At 36.4% G+C, this 19,296-nt stretch overlaps 1 protein-coding gene across 5 annotated transcripts in view; it reads right to left on the bottom strand.

Moving 5' to 3' along the window:
- The window catches only part of ANKIB1 (ankyrin repeat and IBR domain containing 1), a 55,394-nt gene that overhangs the window by 22,498 nt on the left and 13,600 nt on the right, over positions 1 to 19,296 (bottom strand). For all 5 annotated transcript variants that reach the window (XM_060782269.2, XM_060782266.2, XM_060782268.2 and 2 more), the window contains exons 2-6: positions 13,267 to 13,532; positions 7,015 to 7,315; positions 4,604 to 4,786; positions 1,881 to 1,998; positions 479 to 687 (exon numbers count right to left, since the gene is read on the bottom strand). In XM_060782269.2, the coding sequence (XP_060638252.2) occupies positions 479 to 687; positions 1,881 to 1,998; positions 4,604 to 4,786; positions 7,015 to 7,315; positions 13,267 to 13,454 (999 nt within the window). In that variant the 5' untranslated portion in view covers positions 13,455 to 13,532. The remainder of the gene's footprint in view (positions 1 to 478; positions 688 to 1,880; positions 1,999 to 4,603; positions 4,787 to 7,014; positions 7,316 to 13,266; positions 13,533 to 19,296) is intronic.

Below are 19,296 nucleotides of genomic sequence, written 5' to 3' on the forward strand. Positions count from 1 at the left end.
TAACTAACAACTGCGAGACAGCTTACTGAATTAGATAGGATTTGGTCTCATTCAGCACAGATCATTTTATGTTTTATGTTATATTGAAAGAAATCTCTTTATCTGACTTTTGCAAATGATTTTTTCCCCAAAGCAGGTGGAAACTTTCACTAGCGCCAGCAAGACCTCTCCAAAGCTTATGCCAGCTTGAAAGGAAGGACTGGTTGAACTTCTCCTCCACAAAAACGAATCTTGCTTTCACAGCAAAAATGATTTTCTTTTTAAAACTCTGCATGTGAAATGCTATAAACGCTATAATCGTCCATGTGCCCAGGTCCTCAGTTGTATGTTGCAAAATGAGCAGAGTTTCTTCCAACCCAGAAATAGTGCATATAAGGTCAATTTCTTTAAAATTTTCATCAATTTTTTAAATATTTGTTATTCACAAGAAATATGCTTTTGTATGCTAGGAGAGTTTTATCTCTAGAATTAGACATACCATAGTTGTCTCAACATCTCCTGGTGAGAGACTAATTTCATCTGGGGAAGTAATAGAAGAGCGAGTAGTTCGAGGAGTCCTTGGTGAAGGAAGTGTGTCCCAAGCATTATATCCACTTGGGGGAGGAGTTGGCATCTGAACCCCTGAACGTTGGCAGCAGTTTTCTGGATTACACATCCAAGCTTCAAGTAACTTCTCCCTGTCCCAGTCTTAAATAAAATGAAGGAAGTGTTAAGAAGTACTTTGGAAATGAGATGTGGATACATGAATACACAATTTATGATTAATATAACATTAGAGCATGAGTCAAGCACCAAGCTTGCAAAAGACTATCATGTGCACTGGTAGTAAATATTATGATATATAGAACATATAGAATTTCTTCCAAGATACTATTTTCATGACAACCTTTTGCATGAACTAAATATGATTTAGTAATTTAGTTTGTCATGAAAAGAAAAGGTTGAAAACAAGTAATTCAACAGATTTCCGTATGCTACTACTTGCCCTATTGCATCTGCTCATATAGCAAAACATCTCTTACCATGAATTTTCTGATGAACCTTTGCAACCTACATTTCCTTTGTAACTGTACTAATGGAACATCTACCTTATTCTACAATCTTCCTTATGGCTATAAATGGTGGCAAATTCTATGCTCCAATAATGGGGGAATGTGGTGGGATGCTGTATTGATGATCTGTAGATAAGGCCCTGCGTTTCTGCTCTGGAAAGTCTCTGGAAACTGTACGACAGCAAAAAATAAAAACTTGAAAGTGGTGTGAAGTGTATTTTGGATTTTTAAAAAATTCCAAATAGTATCAAGGACCAACAATTTCTGACATTAAAGAATGAGAAATAGGCAATTTTCCTCCTTTATTTAGCCAGAAAAATGAAGTCTATGGAGTTCAGAGAAGCCAAGGAATACAAAAGTGAACCTTGGGGGACACAGGTAGTCTTAGGGTTGAATTTTGCCCATCCTTGATGTCAAGGTAGTAATTCCTAGTCTTGATAATGGTTCTAAAACTGTATGAAGTTAGCCGAAAGATCCATATCTCTGTAGGTATTGGCTCCCAGATTCATGCCCCAAACCACAGATAAATACAGTTGGATTGCATTAACAAGAGAGAGACTAAACCATACTCTCACAAAGAAAATCACCCACTTATGTCTTTCATGCTATTACAAACTCATCAGTGACTAGCCTAGGAGAAGGATCCCACATATTATTATCAACAGAACAAGGCCAAAGGAACTGTACTTTATATAGAAGATGAAATATTATATTTCACTATTTCCTATTTAGAATATGCTTTTGTTAATTTGGAAAAAGAACAGAAAGAAAAATATTAATATAGTTTGTCAAGAGATCTGTTATTACAATTGGCTGAGAAATACTTACCATGTGCTCGAAGCAAAGCTTCTGCAGTAAACAGAGGGGCTTGAAGCATATCAGCAGATTCAACAATCAGCATATCTTTGAGCCTTCTTAGGTCCTGAAGTCGTAGCCCTTCATATGGCTGTGAAGTGGAAGATAAGGACAAAGTAACATGTTAATGCTATATAAATCTTCAGAATTTGTGAGGCCAACAGGAAAAAATGTTATCATCACCAAAGGTTATCTCATCTCTGTATTTAGAAACAATTCATATACCCTACTTTACCTTCACAAAATTTCCTGCAGTGTTGTGGTAGAAAAAGTCAGCTCACTAAGTAAATTTTGTACAGAGTGAATAAGAAAATTTCAGAATGACCAGAAAAGAGACACAATGTATTGAAATAATTTGTGGGAGCCTCACAAAAAGGAAGCACAATAAAAATGTGAAGCTTAATATTTCAGTTTTTGCATAAGAAAAAAAATATTTATATCATACATCAGATAACATAGTATATGTTCATTATTTTGCCTGATATAAATGCTATTCCATATGAGACAATGAACTACTGGAGTATAATCATAAGGATGAAACATCACCCATTTCTTTTTTCTTTTTTTTAACCTAGATCAATAATCACAGTTCTTCTCTGTGTCAAAGTGCTCCATTTGCACTCCATGTAAAATAGGACAGAAAATGCATGCAAGTTTTAGAACAAATTATTTAAGACTGACAAGCACATATTTTTAAAACTGATAATATTAAAGAAAGTGTATATAGACAAACTAAACAAAAGTAAAAGCTGTTGTGTACCCTAAGGGCACCAAACCCTGTATGATCTCGGAAACTAATTAGGATCAGGCCTGGTAAACATTTGGGTGGGAAACTGCCAATGAGCACCTGGTGCTGTAGGCTATATTTCAAAAGAAGGAACTGACAAAACCAATTTTTTTTAGTATTCCTTGCCTAAGAAGACCCTATGAAATCCATGGGGACACCATAAGTCTACAAGTGACTTGAAGGCACATGTACTCATACACAGACACACAATGAAAACGAAGCTAACATGCCAAGTTGTGTAACAGCAGAGGAATGAATGCTATGTTGCTGAGGACAAATGATCCAGGAATGCTATTGCTGGAATGTATTTTTGTTTTCAAGTAAACATCTTCCAAAAGAAAACCTGCTTTAAATTTTTTGTTCCAAACTTATAATATACTATTCAAACTCAGTCTTGTATGTATCTTCAATTTTAATTAGAGGATTACATCACTGATAGTTGCGTCAATAATGATAATATTCAGGATGAGGAACACTTTCCCTGACATTTCCCTTTCTTGCACACTAACATTATTATATTACCAGATTAGGCTGTGCCAAAAAGTAATCTCAGAACCTGCTTCATTGGCTCTAAAAGCAGGGTGTTTTAATTTGAAGGCTAACACTGACACACTTTAGCCGAGATCTGGTGCAGGCTTCACCTTAACTCTTTTCCTGTTGCTGAAACTATTTATATAATGGCTTTCTTCATTGCTTGAAAGAATTAAAGGAGAATTCAAGAACGTCCTAATTAATCATAAGGAGGCTGGTATACCAGACATACAGAATATAGTCTACTCCTATATTAAGAAGAAACAAAATGCACAGTATGTTTTCCAAATTGGGATGCTATGACTACTTGTACAACTTACAAGCTTGGCTCACAATCCATGATACATTTATGAATCCTGACTTGCATAAGGCATACAAAAACTGGTTCAGAAATCATTCTTAGCATTCTGTTTTTGGACAGTTTAGCTGTTTCTACTGACAGGAAGAGCAAGCTGCATCCATCAGCACTTTTCTGTCAGCTAGGACTCTCTAGAATTTCACTTGGCAAATCTAGTCATCAAATCTTGTATTGAAAGCCAACATTAGTTCCCTGGTATTATATGACATATGATAGAAATATTATTTTGTCAATCTAGCAGAACCGGATAGAAAATTAATACAAGGCTGATTAAGTGATGGGTGGTAAACTGAAGGTCTGTGTACTCATAGGCTCCCAGGAGTGAATTTGTACCTTTTAACTTAATATCAATTAACAGATACATCTACAACAGTTATAACATTCATAACAATAGCCACATCTCTTCTTAATCACATGCAGAAAGCTTCAGTCAGAAACAGTATGTTGTAGCTCTTAGCTGCAGCTAATACTAGGATAGCAAAATTCTCTTCTGAGGAGGAAACGCGATCTCACAATTTTCTACCAATAGTGTAACAGTAAAGCAAGCCCTAATGCTTTCTTTAACTGTCCCACATATTCATACTCTTAATTGCCACACCACACCATATTTTTCTAATGAGGTCAAAAACTGGTCCTCTTATCACATCTGCAAAAGAAAGCATTAGCTAATGGGACAGGTAAGAAATATTACTTCAGGTGAAGTGCAGGGAGAGATTAGGGATAGCGAAGAGCTAATGGCAGGGATATGTACATTAAGATTTATACACAGGCATCTAACAGTAAACTGATTTAATCAATAGATTGGGAGGACAGAATCAAAGCAAATAATGTAATGTACTCCCTCTGCACACCACTGTCAGTATGCAGTTCACAATCATTTCTGGAAACAGACACAGTCCAAGACCTTCAAACTGTGTAAATTTTCTGTGACATTCTGGTGAATTAGGTTTTTTTCTGATAAAGGACACATTGTGTATGCCTATTTTCAGCCAAGGCTATCAATAATTAAGTTTGTTTTACCTCTCTTTTGTCTAAAGCGGCATATTCTGCTTCAATGCTTTCAGCTTCGGGATCTCGTGAGAACACCATCTGGGATTCTAGATTAAGTGCCAGCTCTTTGTGATGCTGCTTCTCTGCACAGTCACATGGGGTATCTTTATTTTCATTTTCGGCAAACAAGTCTCCACCATGTTTTACTAGAAGCTAAGAGTTAAAGAAAACATCATTTTAAATAACCCCTTGCTACTTTAGATCTCTGAGGTTGAAAATTTTTAAAACCCACTTTCAGTACACATTGTTGTAAATAATTCAGAGGTTACAGTTTTGTTGGTAACATACTCAATCTAGTTCTATTACAGCAATACATGCACTTTCTCAATGGCATCGGTATGTTCTCTCACAATGATCTCCCACCAATGTACATCCCCCTTTCTTATGGAACTGATTATAGCAATTCCTTTTCCCAAAATTATAGCTGGATGAAACTCAGGAGGCCTCTACAGATGCATACTAGTGCCATAAAGCTGTGGTATACTCCAGCATGTAAACTTGTGTACTGAGGCAGAAATATAGATTAGGATTATCATGCTCTAAGCAGAATCTCTGCAGTCCTCAGTTTTCACAATTTTTTTTAGCAAACTTAGGAGAAATAGGAACAATAACAAGGAAGTAAGTCAGATAAGTGAATGTTGTATTAACAAGGTTCTCAATACAGGCTCCTCAAAGCAAAGCAGGATATTCAGTAATTGCTTGAAAGATATTTTAAAAGTTAATATGTTTACTAAAAAATATATATTAGATATTTCCTGATTAGACATGCTTTTACTAGTTGATAGTGGAAGGAGTAGTTAAGCAACAATGTCTGAAGGGGACTTATGTGAAATCTGGAACACTGCATCAGCACCTGATAAGACACTATTATGCCTGGAATGATGCCATGGACCTGAGGAAAATCTAGGGGGATGAGTGAACTAGACATGACATGAGCATCAACCTAGAGTTTCTCTCCTGCAACAGAAGTATGTAGAGCTAACCACATTTAAGTAGATTCCCAGGTTTTCAAGATCCTTTCATGCAACTCTCTTTAATACACCAATAAAACCAGGCTACAAGGGCTGTAGTTCCCATAGACTGAATTGGAGCAGAATATAAAGAAAAATCCTGGCTGTACAAGGTAAGCATGGGATGCTAAGGATGGAGCCCATAAAAAAAAACTAGGGAGAAAAATGACATTTCCTCAACATTCAGCAGATACTTTTTGAACCTCACTGATGCATTATTATTCAGAAAAGACACATCCGGAAAAGGGTAGATCATCCAAAAAAAGGCCTATACAGTTACAGGTGCTGCCTCCTATGACGTCAGAAGTAATTTCCCAAAATATACTATTTATGGTCCTGCTATTACTGAGATAAACATAAGCTATGCAGCCTGCATGATTGTCAGAGACGTGTGTGTGAATAAAATTGCCCTGTGGAGAGCTATTAAAAGTAACAAACATGCTGTCAATTACAATTGTCTCTTCCTGCTAGTTCTGTTCATTATGCCCCAGTTCCTCACATTCCACATTGCAAGTGTGAAATGTATAACAGAGAAGCATCATAGTCTCTTCCCCTATAGAGTATAGATAGCACCTGTATTATTTATATGGACTTTAAAACTATTTCAGAAGTTAAGATGTTTTTTGGTGAAAATTATACAAAAATGTTAAATTAATAGGAAGTATTAAAGTAGTATTTCAAAAGTTACTTGACAGATTGAATGATCAGGCTGTTTCCACAATGGCTTGCTAAAAAAACACCGATAGAACCTTCTCCCCACTCAACAGAATCAACACTACAGCTGATGATGATGTGTCATCACTAGAACAGTGAACATCAGTTTAACAGCTTTCGTCAACAGTTGCTCCTTCCCCTGCATTAAGAGGAATAGGCACCACGCAGCACTTTTTCTGTCAACAAAAGTATCATTTCTATCAGTGACTGCTCTACTGACAAGTCTGGCTTTTCTGCAATTACATGCCTGCAAGTGAAGGTTTGTGCTGCAATGGTTGCTCCCTGTGTTTGAGCAGCTAGGTTGCTCTATTACATCTAATTTATCAGTGTACACTCTTCCATTTACATATTAAGGCAAACAATGATATGAAACAGTCCAATTAGGGATGTAACAAGGCCTGGATGAGAGGCATTCTTGGAATCTGATGTACATTACCTTGTGTTATATTAAGATAGAAAGGCAAGATGCATATTTAATAACTGAAGTGGACTAAACAGTGACAACTTGTTTGCCATTTTTCTCTATTTATATCTGAATGGGCAATATGTCATCTTTCAGATACCACTGGGCGTAGACAACAATGTAAGACAGTGCAAAGCTCCTCAGGATTGTGTGTTTCCCATCCCTGTTCTAGCTGTATTTACATCAAGTCTTACCTCAACACAGGTCTTCATTCCTGAGGCAGCCGCATAGTGCAGAGGTGTATTTTTTTTGTTATCAACAGCATCAATAGCTGCTCTTTCATATTCGCCTTGGTCAAGCTTTGCTCCTTTCCATTTCAGTATCATCTGCAGGCAATCTGCTCTTCTGAAATCATCTTCGAAAGGCCGTGTCAAACGAGGCTGAAGAGCTCCATCTGATATCATAATTTGAGGTCCCATACAAAGCAAGTGCATAGATGTTTCATTGTGTATATTTCGTTTATTTGGATTACCATCTCTCACAAAGAGAAAAGTCCTATATGGAGAAAATAAAGTAGTAACCAATAGAGCAAGACACAGCTTTTCCTAACTATATGTTAACAATTAAGAATAATGTCTAGTTTCTATCTGCAGCACAACTCACTGAAACATCAACCTGGATAATTCAACATCTGAGTACTTATGCTCCTTATCTAATTTCCAAGGGCCTCTTAACTGTGGTGAAAATGTGTCCCACAGATCCTAGGCAGGGAATTGGAAGAAAAACATGGATTTATTGTGTGGCAAAGGATGTGAGAGGTACACTTTTCCCCAGGTATCCTAAGGAGCTAATGTTATCCCTCTCTAGCTTCCCATAGTTGTTTATCTCTGCCGTATAGGAAAAGATAGGGCACTGACAAGCAAATAAGCTAGATAGCTATAATTCTTAATTTGAAAGGTTAAGACTTACAGTTTATGTACATGGTAGATTCCATATTTTTCTTGCTAAATTATTTTATGCAGTATAAAATTATTGTGATGCTTTCAAAGAAAACTATATATTTTAGGTAACATAGTTACCTGATCTGAACTCTTAAAACAGCACAAAATAAAGCAAAATAAGTTAAATACAGGCTTTAATTTTGATTCTTTTTAGTGTGAACTTCTATGTATTACCAATGACCATCAGTTGTGACTGCTAGTGCTTAATCCCAAACACATTATGCTTACCACATTACCTTTTGAAGTAATTATGTTATCTGTATTTTTAAAAAAGAAGTCAACAATATCTAACTAGAAGAAAAGCAACTGCAGCCTCTCCCAATAGTGCAGGACATGAGAAGAAAGATTATTTTGAATAAAGCATTAATGCCCTTGGCTATGGCTTTACAATGTATTCATGTAAAACACTGTATACTGAGGATCATTGTTTATAAACTAGAAATCCTAGGTGAACTCAAAGTGAATACTCAGTCCTCATTAAGATGTTCATTTTCACACATTCAGGTATGAAACACATCACAACTCTAGTTTGTAAAAATATAGCCCACAAGGTATTGACGAGAGTCCTAATTAACTGAATGTAAAAGAGAAAGACAAATCCTCACTTGAGAACTTTTAAATGGCAAGATATCATGTTGCCACATGACTCTTCCTTGCCTCTATGCAGCCTATTTGATGAAGTCTGGAAGAAATGCTAATCAGTGTAGTTAAGGCTTTATGATATTAGCTGGCATTATGTTTCCATTTCCGTTTCCATAACTATTTGATAATATATAGTTTAATCTAATTTTACTTTATGACTCACTGTATTAGGATGAAGCACATCAGGAGAGGGTTCCAGAGCTACAGTTAGTGTTTTTTTCATTTCTGCCAAACTAGTATTGGGTATTTTTAAAAAGAGGTGGTCAGTTTATTCAGTTTGACAGTATTTAAACCTGCATAAAGTATCATTTCATTTTATTAATCAGTATTCACCTCTAATTCTACCCACTGAGATAAGGTATCTTACCTGATGATACAAAGTAATTGCTGCAATTGAAATGCATCATAATGCATTTTAAAATTAGGTACTGCCAACCCACCTGAATTAGCCGTACTTTTTAAAAAGTAATTCCTCCCCCCCTCCCCCCGAACATATATATCAATTAGTTTTTAAATTTCTATCCTCATTAGTTGCAGGACAAGGACAGATATACACCTATAGAAATAGTTCATTTAATCAGTTTTGGGCAATGCCCTCTGTGTGGAAAGATACGGGTTGTGGATCTTTTCATGCTTCACTCACAGCCTGGCTCTCAAGGTTTATTTTGGAAAGAAGAGGGAGAGGAATCTCCTTGGAAGAGTTGGCAAATGCAGCAGACTAGCACAATTCTCCACTGAGAAAGGGAGCAATCAGAATTGGCGAGTAGATGAATGCTGGACTTTTTATTAAGGCAATCCGAAGGAATTTTTTGCAATTCACATTCTGACTCAGAATCATTTCTCCCTTTGATCACTGTATCTCCAAGGAAATATCTCTTTCCTCCCAAGGAGAAAACAGTCTTTAAAACCTCTCCTGAACATTAATTTTATAAGGTGCTACAGAGATATCATGGATTCCTATTGCCCTCTTCTTCTTCAAGTTTACTTCCAAATGAGTTTCCAATTTGCAGTCCGCAGTACACTATTTCTGTTTCTCCCTAATTTCCACTCTGGAGGTACAATATTAAAGCAGAAAGCTATAATGATACTATTACTTTGTTTGCTTGCTTGGAGCAATATCATCCCCCCAAATTCTTCCCATGTGAACTGAGGTATTGAAGGAGACCACAGAGAAAGAGAGGATGCGGTGTGCATGTTTTTACCATTACAATTTACTAGTTTTCATTGTGTAAGTTGAGTACTCCTTAACCAAATTCCACAAAGCCCAAAATTCAAAATGAGTGGCTCAGATAGTGACAGTTTTGATTTGATAATTCCATGTACAAAAACTTTGTTTCATGCACAAGGTTGTTAGAAATAGTGTGTATAAAGTGTATATGAAACATAAATTATTTTCATGTTTAGACTTGGGTCCCATCTCCAAGATTATGCACGTATATGCAAATACAGATATTACAAAAACTGAAAAAAAAAATCTAAAACCCCAAACACTTCTGTTTCTAAGCATTTCAGAGAGGACACACTGAACAGTATCTCTAGAAAAAATAGAGGTACTGAGGAGAAACAGAAGGAAATCATGAGACGATTAGACATCTGGGGAGTGCTGTGAAGCACACGCACCTAACATCACAATTCACATCATAAGCAAGATGCCCACAAATAAAGTAAAATTTGGTGCTTTCAAAATTAAATAGAATATCTGGATAAAGAAGTGACAAGAAATGTCTAGAACAGAGGTGAAGCGGAAATGTGTAGAAATCATGAGTGTGGGATGAGCCCTTCACCTAAAAGTACTCATCCCTTCTTTTAATCCATTATGCTTGACTGGTTTAGAGAAAAGATGCTAAAAAGGAGAAAAATCCAGAGGTATATATGAAATAACTGAAAGTGGGTTGCCTATTATTAATGTTAAACTATGACATAGAAAGATTGAAGACTGTTGTGTTTATGCAATACATTCTGCTTATTCCAAGGCTCATTTTTAAGTTAGGCATCCTTTTAAATTCTGAGCGGCTTTCATCATTTTCCCCCATCAAAATATGGACAGCTATTTCTTAACTTTCTCAAAATCTGCATGGTCTTTTTAGAAATGTTTGAGTCTGTCTAGGTTTCGCCATACTCTTTGTTTTTGGTAGCAGACAACAGGCTCTATGATTCAGGACAACAAACTGTCTTTTTGAAGCTATTAAAATTTAGCTGTCATTATTCACTTCATATTCGTGGACAAAATATCACAGTTACATTAAAATTCAAGTAATAATATAAAATTTAGATGAGTGGAGAAGCCATGTCCACAGGATATTGCAAACCTCTGAAATCTATGAGGAACTTGATAACACATATATAAAATGATGGAATTCAGAGTTACAATCAGATCTAAAACAGAACACCTAAAATTAGAATTTAATAAATGTACAGATATGCTATTCAAAATTGAAGGAAATGAAATTCAATCATAATCTTTCACACCACAACTAATTATTGTCCAGTATCCGATAGTCAAAATGCTAAGTAGACTTATGGCTGCCCCCCTCCCCACCTAAATTAGTGTCCTTTTCTCAAACTAAAAATATCTTACAAATTTTATTTCCTTTCTTATTTTATTTCCTTTCTTTATTTCCTTTCTTCTAAAAGCTGCAGTATAACTCCTGTACTTGCAGGATTGGAATCCAAGGTTTCTTCTACCCACATATGGCTTTCCCTAGGAATCCTCTAGGAAGGTATCCTCGCTATAAACTTGCTAGATCCCCCCAGGGCAAGTCTGTACCTAACTAATTACTAGAGAGGATGCCTTCCTAGGCATTTGCTAGATCCTTCTGGGTGACTCTATGGTAACTTCTGACAAAAGTCGTTCATTTTAATAGGGTTCACTATTATCTAGTTTCCTGTTTCCATGGTGAACTCACAAACATATCTCCAGTGTACTGGATTATTAGCGCTCACTGTCAGCCCCCACTGCCAACAAAACTTTTTATCCAACTACACATTTTATGTTCCTGCTTCAAAAAGTACATACAGCTACACTTTAGAATCTCTGTTAGTATCACCTTGCTTTTCTTTATAAAAAGACATTCAATTAAAATCAATTATTAAAGACAAGGACTACAAATTTAGCAAAAGTGAAGTATTTCACCAAAGGACAACACTTAAGTCAAACACAGCTGCTTGGCTGGAATAATGTTATTTATGCCCTTCCCTTACTTCCCGAAGATACTCGGGGCAATTTAGATAATATTCAGTCACTAGTTTTTCTGGAAGACTAATCATAGAAGATAAAACTGTTTCCTTACTCCTAAGCCACAAACCACACTCTTGGAAACTTTAAAGCTACAATCCTAACTCAATGAAAGGTTCTGTGTTTCCTCATTTGTGTTTCTCATTCTGAGAAGCTAATGTTGTTCTGAATATATCTAACAGCAATGGATATCTGTTCCAAAGGAGATTAAGGCTTTCAATATGACCCCCCCCCCCCAAAGATTTTTGGTTTTACAATGAAGGCTACAAGAATGAAAACACTTATGACACATACACTGTGACAAGTCGATAAAGAGTTTGTTTGAACTGAAATACTTCTTCTGCCAGCAGGCATTTGGGGAAGGATAGAGGGGCAGAGATGCGTGGGTGTGTGGGGGGTTATTGAGTTTTAAAGGCTATTTTAAGTGTATTGAGTATATTTTAATCTGTTTTTTTTCCACATTGTTACTATTTATTGTTTTTTAACTTTTGTGGTGAGCTTTTTAAACTTGACTAACTGTAGGATTGCTAGCTGCTTTGAGTCTTCACAGGGAGAAAGGCAGGGTTTTTAAAAAAGTTAATAATAATAATAATTTGAAAAAAAATACTTAGGTATAAGTCTCAGCACTGCGAAATCACATTACAGCTTCCAAGGATAGAGGAGTCATCTTCCATGTGGAAACTTCATCATATTGCAAAAGGTTATTGCAAAGAAAAGATAACATCAGTCCCCTTGGGGAATCCCTATGTATATTACTATTGCCGTTGGGACTTGTGTTTGCTTGCTTGTTTGCTTTTGGCTGACTTGTTAGACAAGCTAAACTTGTGGCAATCTGCTTTGAGCCCCCTTGTGCAGGTGTCAAGAGTGCACCAAGCAGCAGCAAAGGCTGTCTCATATCTCTTTGCTGACCCAAAACAGGAATTGGCTCTTTTGGCTATGCTGCTCTAAATGTTTTGTACAGGCAGTTTTTCAATGGTTGTTGAGATTATATATTATTACACATACTATATTTCCCAAACATATGAAACAGATACAAAGAATAAATAAGATAGATAATAAGGAGGACAAGTGGGATATCTCCTTGATAAAAATCTGAGAAGTTCCTTATATATTGCCCTTGAATTACCCTCAGATCAAAAGGTTTCTCTGCTCAAGCACAGCAGCTAAAATGGTTCTAAGGCAACAAGCTTTTCCAAAATCCTGTTCTGAAAAGCTGCATAATCCATACATGTGACAGCATAGAAACAATGATTTTGCAAGGATAAACAGAATGCACATACTTGGTTTTTTAAAAAAGAAGAATCCTATCCATATTATTTTAAGATCATTTGTTTTGTGGTGTAAAGGATGACACTTGAGAAATTCAAAATAAAAAACGCTTTGAATGCAAAACTATTTGCACTGTGTTTTGGATCCTTACCATAACAACGATACATTACAGTTTACACGCAAAACAAAATACATTTGAACACCTGCACATCAAAAAGAGCTGCTAAATACATTTGTTATGCTATACATAAGTACACAACTCAGAAAAATCTGAACATATTTTGAATAAGCCATGAGGAGAGGCAAGGAAGAAATAATGTTTTTTTTTTTTTTACAAAGAATAAAAGCACAATACTCACCCTAATATTCTATTCATGCCATGCCTAGCTGCATAATGTAACGGAGTGTTATGCTGGTAAGGCTCTCCATAAGAAATGTTGGGATCTAGAGATTCTTTTAGTTGAGGGTTGCTCTCATATATTTGACAGGCTAAACTTTCATCTCCATTTATAAGTGCTTTACGGAATTTAGTAGTTGTATTTCCCATGTTGTCATCAATGAGGTGGAGGCTTCTTCTGTTCCCCTTCAATCACTTGGTGCCAAGGCCAACAACATATTTTGTATTCTGGAAGAAAACAAACACTATTACAGGCTGTGTTGCTGTGGCATCTTAAGTACTGGTGGAAGCGAATCCTTAAAGAAAACCGCAGCTCAAAATGAATCATTGTTCTTATTTGGAGAGAGGAAGAAATTCTTCCTCTGAAGTCTACATAGTTTGACCACTGCTCTGTTAAACTATAACATCTTTACTACATAAACATGGTAAAACAGTCTTTCCAAATACATACTTTGGACCCTAACTAGTTGGAAAAACACGTAAGAATTTCCTTCAACCTCATCTTTTAAGGCAAATTTCAAACTATAGCATTTTGTGTTGTCAAAGGCTTTCAAAGGCTGGGTTGCTGTGAGTTTTTCAAAAATGTTCCAGAAGCATTTTCTTCTGACGTTTCCCCACATATATAGCATTTTAACAGTAAAAAATAAATGAAATTGAAAACTCTAGTTACACAATAACCTAAAAGACTACATAAAGTGCTTCAAAGTAAGATAAAGAGTTTACACCAAAGTGAAGCCTCCTCAATGCTATCATGTAAGAAGTAACATTATTTAGCACGGCTGACTTTGTATGCTACGGCAAAGAAAACTTTCAAAACAATTCATTGATTCTTAACATGGGCAAATTGACTGCATAAAAGAGTGTTTCGTGGACCTGAAATGTTATTCAAATGACTATAATATGCTTATTAGATTTATACCATTTTGCTCTTTCACAGAAAAGAGTGCTTTAATGTGATTTTTTGAAACGTATTCTTCTTGAAAACTACATGAACTAAACTATCACAGATTAGACAAACACAGATCCTATCATAGCACCAGATCCTATGGAGACCCTAAGGCAACCCTATTATGCGGTTTTCTCAGCAGAATTTATTCAGGGGGTGTTTTCCCTCAGAGGCTCAGAGAATGGGACTTGGTTAAAGTGACCCAGTGGGTTTCTGTGGCTGAGTGATGATTCTAGCCCTGGTCTTCCAATGTCTCAATCCAACAATCAAATCACTAAAGTAATCTCTCTGTGTCCATTGATTCTTTGTCTAGATTCAACCATCCAAAACTTGAGCATATTCAAAAAAATTCCAAAAGCAAATCTTGATTTTACTATTTCATATATGGGCCATCATTTTACTACACCATTGTATATAATGGAACTTGAGTACTCAAGAATTTGGTATAAACAGAGAAATTCTTCGAACCAAACTCCAACAGATACTGAGGGCTCACTATGCACCATACTGACTCTCATCTAGTCCATGATTGAGTTTAAAATAACCTTTTTAAAGCATCAATTGAACTAGATGAAAAAAAGAAATATAGTTGGGTATCATCAATATACTGATGACATAATATCGACTGCAAATTACAATTATTCAGCTGTCCCATATAGATACTAAAAAGACAGCTGAAACAGAAGATAGACTGACACCAGACCATAGGAAAACCATCATGGGGTATACCAATTGCGCTCAGGACTATCTAATGTAAATGGCCACCCAGGCAGATAGGTAAAGTCATTAGTTGATAGGTGATCACTGTAAGAATCAGTTACAACCTGTTCTTCTTCGTGTTCTTCTTCGTGATCACTATGATTTATATAAATGGGAGAAGTAGTACACTACTAACCATGAAAAGGGAGTGTTATGCCACACAGGAAAAAAATACTACTTTCTCAAATGAAATCTACTTGAGATCCAGTATCCAGTCTATAATGACAAATGGCTATTTCAAACAATAAAGCAGTCTTACAGATATCTTGCAGAGGTATATCTCTCAGAAAAGCCTCCAGTGCTTCTAGAGCATTGGAGAATGCTATGTTCTCATTTCAACAGGAGACTGCTTGATAGCAAATTTATATGCCAGGTGAAAAGTCACTGCAATGTATTTGGATTGTTTCTTCAATGACACAAGAAGTTCTTTCTTGGTGGATGAATCATGATCACAAATGATCATGAGTTCCAAAAGGAATCTGTACTATAAACATAGAAAGTTCAGCTGGATACTGACCACAGACTGCCCTGGAGGAACTAGAGATTCCTCTAGAGGTGTTCTCTCTGGAAATCCTTAGGGCCTCCAGCATGGCTCTATGGTCAATGTGATTATAGAGTTGAGCTGGAGGACCTAGACATTTGTAGAGATAGCATTTTAATCAATTTTTAAAAAATGGTATCTGCAAAAGTCAGTCCACAAATGTGAAGGGTTAGTTATATTTCAACAACTATAGAATACTATTATGAATCTACCCTCACCTCCTGCCCAGATCAGGACAATGACACATCACAGCACTTCCATCATTTTTTCTATGATTTTTCCTGCACATCAGCATTTGTACAGTTCTACTTTACTACATTGTTTTTAAATTTTTGTGCAAAAATATTTATTTTTATTTACTCTTTCAACTTTTCATGATCCCTGTTGTTTTTTTACGGACACTCAACCTTAATAGCAATACTGTGGTACTGCACTACTCCCCTTATTTTAAAAAGATGAATTAATGTGGTAATAAAGTAAAAAAAATCTGGAAAATGTAGTACAAATGCACAGTGGTTCTTATTGGAATTCTTGGGAAATCCAGAGTCCTTCCAACCAGGCATGTAGCCAGGGGGGGGGGGGCTCGGGGGGCTTCAGCCCCCCCCCCCCGAAATTCTCATGGTGGTTCGCGAAAAGGCCTTACTGGTGCATTATTTAAACTGTTATGTTTATTAATATCATGATTTGATCACCATTCTCAATATATCCCATATGTATGGGGGTATTGGGGTAATGATACAAAAGGTTTGCTAGGCTAGACCCTCTTTCACTCAGACTCAGCCCCCCCCGAAACTCAGCCCCCCCCGAAACCCCCCCTGAAAATTTTTTAGCCCCCCCCCCCCCCGAAACGAAATCCTGGCTACGGGCCTGCTTCCAACCTAATCACCAGCAGCAGTCTAGAGTCTTCCTGCTGGTGATTGCTTGGAATCCCCAACGGAGGAGCAATAAAACTGCATTAGTTGGGCTTCCAATATCACAATGATGCAGAGAAAGATGCTCACATTCTAAGTGGTTACCAAACCATAGTAAGATATGGGAGTGATTAACAGATTTCAAGTGGGAAAGCATGCATTTTCAAAAGACTCACAGTGATATGGAGTGGTATTGACAGAAATGACCCAAGAGTCAGGGTGTATAAGTTCTAGACAAAAACAAGGCTAACACTGTGCAAAAACTCCTAAGAGAAGGGGAGTGGGATGGGAAGAGAAAGGAATTCTATAAAATAAGGAAAAGAGATTATTAGAATCTTCTGCACATAAACAGGGAAAACATTGCTTGGATATAGGCTTGAGCCAGAAATTGCAGTTTTTATTATCAGCAGTGATATTAATTAAAACAGACAACGGCAATGCTTATCAGACACTAGCAAAGATGTCTGACCTAGTGAAAACATGTGGTATCTACAAACTGGTTAAATTGGCTAAGCTGTAAATGTGAAGGTTCCAATTCAATCCACTAAAGTACTGAGATTAAGCTGCACACTAGTACTGTTTGTTTACGTATTCTTACAAGACAAAGTCATTCATATAAGCACAGCTAACATCTGACCATCAGATAGATCCAAGCTTTAATGGAGAGCTTGTAAAGCAGATTTGAAGTATATTGCTAAAAGGAATTGTTTTAAAGTAGATTTCTGGCAGAAGCAAAGACAGATGATAGAAATGTTTGGAGTATAAATACTCTAATTCAATTATGGAACATATGGCAAATTAACCTATCACCGGCAATAAGCTTTGCAAAGGAAAGCAAATGACAGGCATGGCTCAAGGAAAACAAGGAAAGTTGACTACAGAAGTTGTGAGCACAAACAATACCAAAGAATTTGTGTTTTTAAGAACTATTTTACTTGTAAACTCATAAACCACAAAAAATACACTCCCAGATTTTAATTTTTAAAAGGTACTTTTACCTGCATAAAACTATAAGAAATAATTCTAACATAGAGCTACAGGGCTGTAATGATTTGAGCATTGTGGACTATGAATGTGGAATGCAAGGGATTTGAATCCACACTTGGTCAGGGAAACCCACTGGGTGACCCTGGGGAAAGTCACCATTTCTCCAGCGGCAAAGGTAAACCCCTTCTGAACAACCCTTGACACAAAAGGTTCGCCGTAGCACATCACAAATCAGAAATTACTTGAAGGCACAAAACAACAAATAATTTAAATATTTTATGAACTAATGGCACAGCAAGTTAAAACCGCTGAGCTGCTGAACGTGCTGACCAAAAGGTCAGTGGTTCAAATCCATGGAGCGGGGTGAACTCCTGCTGTTAGCCCCAGCTTCTGCCAACCTAGAAGTTCGAAAACATGCAAATGTGAGTAGATCAATAGGTACCACTTCGGTGGGAAGATAATGGCGCTCCATGCAGTCATGCCGGCCACATGACCTTGGATGCATCTACAGACAACGTTGACTCTTTGGCTTAGAAATTAAGATGAGTACCACCCTCCAGAGTCAGACACGACTTAATGTCAAGGGGAAACATTTACCTTTTACCTTATGACCTATATTACCTATACCTATATTCCCAAACTAAGACTCGAGTACCTGTTTTAGTTATACCATGTACAATGTTTTTAGAATTTTTTTCTCTGAATGGAAGTCCATATTAGAAACTGATTTCTAAAACTTCACTTTCAAAATAATTTATACTGTGACACAATGACTGAAATTATGTAAAACACGATTTCAAAGTTTATTTGGCCAATGGAACTAAGCACATAGATATTGTTCAAATTACAATTTAACAACAATAGAAACTATTCAGTGGTTTGGTGTTTGCATGTCTGTATAAGGAAAGCTTGAAAGGTATATCTGTGACTACATCCTCTGAAGTCTACAGATTTAAGCATCCATGTACTTCTTAGTCAGTAAAACCCTGCCTAGAAAGCTAGTATAAAACATAATGTATCAAGATTTCAGTGAGGAGATACCAAAACCTAGCTCAGGTTTTCTTATTAATGAGGAAAAAATATATGTTATGTTAAATTATGTGAAGTATGAGTTTTTTAACACTCCTAAGAGGGGATCACCTATGTCACTGTGCCTGATGCTATTGAACAACCTGTTATTTGAACCTTTAAAGTTGTACTTTTTAGCCTTCCCAAACTGGTGGTTTCCCAAAGACTTGGCTTACAAAACCACGATGCAATTACTAGTTAGGGATGGTAGAATTTGAACTTCAATAGACCAAGAAACTATCAGGTTGGGAAAGAGTACCTTAAAACATTGTATCCAACTGTCAATTATGTTTTAGAAATAATTTGTATCTCTCTTTTTTCCACCAATACCCATCATTCATGTTAACATGTTTGCTATACTCTGTGGACTGCTTGTCCCGTTAGGTCAATATCTAATTAACATCAACCCCTATAAAAAAGGGCATCTCTTCTATCTTTGTAAAGTATTCTTTGTTTACAATAGGTTTGGATTGCAGTAGGTTTATCTGACCCCTGGATTGATAATGAGGAGAAATCTAAAGCCCTGGGGAAGACCAGTCTAGTCTCAACATTTTCATTATTTTTAATAAGGGAAAATAATTATAATTAGTATTTAGTAATTAAATAAAATTTTGAAGAAATTACCTTGGAAAAAAGCTTGTTTTTACAGATCTACAGAGCTACCTGAGTTGATGTACCAAATAAAAATAAATGCAACTCATTAGATTGCACTTGTAGAAAAGCCACCTGCTACTATATATAAAAGGGATTTCTGAAACAAAACAGTTGATTGAATTCAAC

Source organism: Anolis sagrei, chromosome 6 (genome assembly GCF_037176765.1).
Source record: "Anolis sagrei isolate rAnoSag1 chromosome 6, rAnoSag1.mat, whole genome shotgun sequence".
Taxonomy (NCBI): Eukaryota; Metazoa; Chordata; class Lepidosauria; order Squamata; family Dactyloidae; genus Anolis; species Anolis sagrei.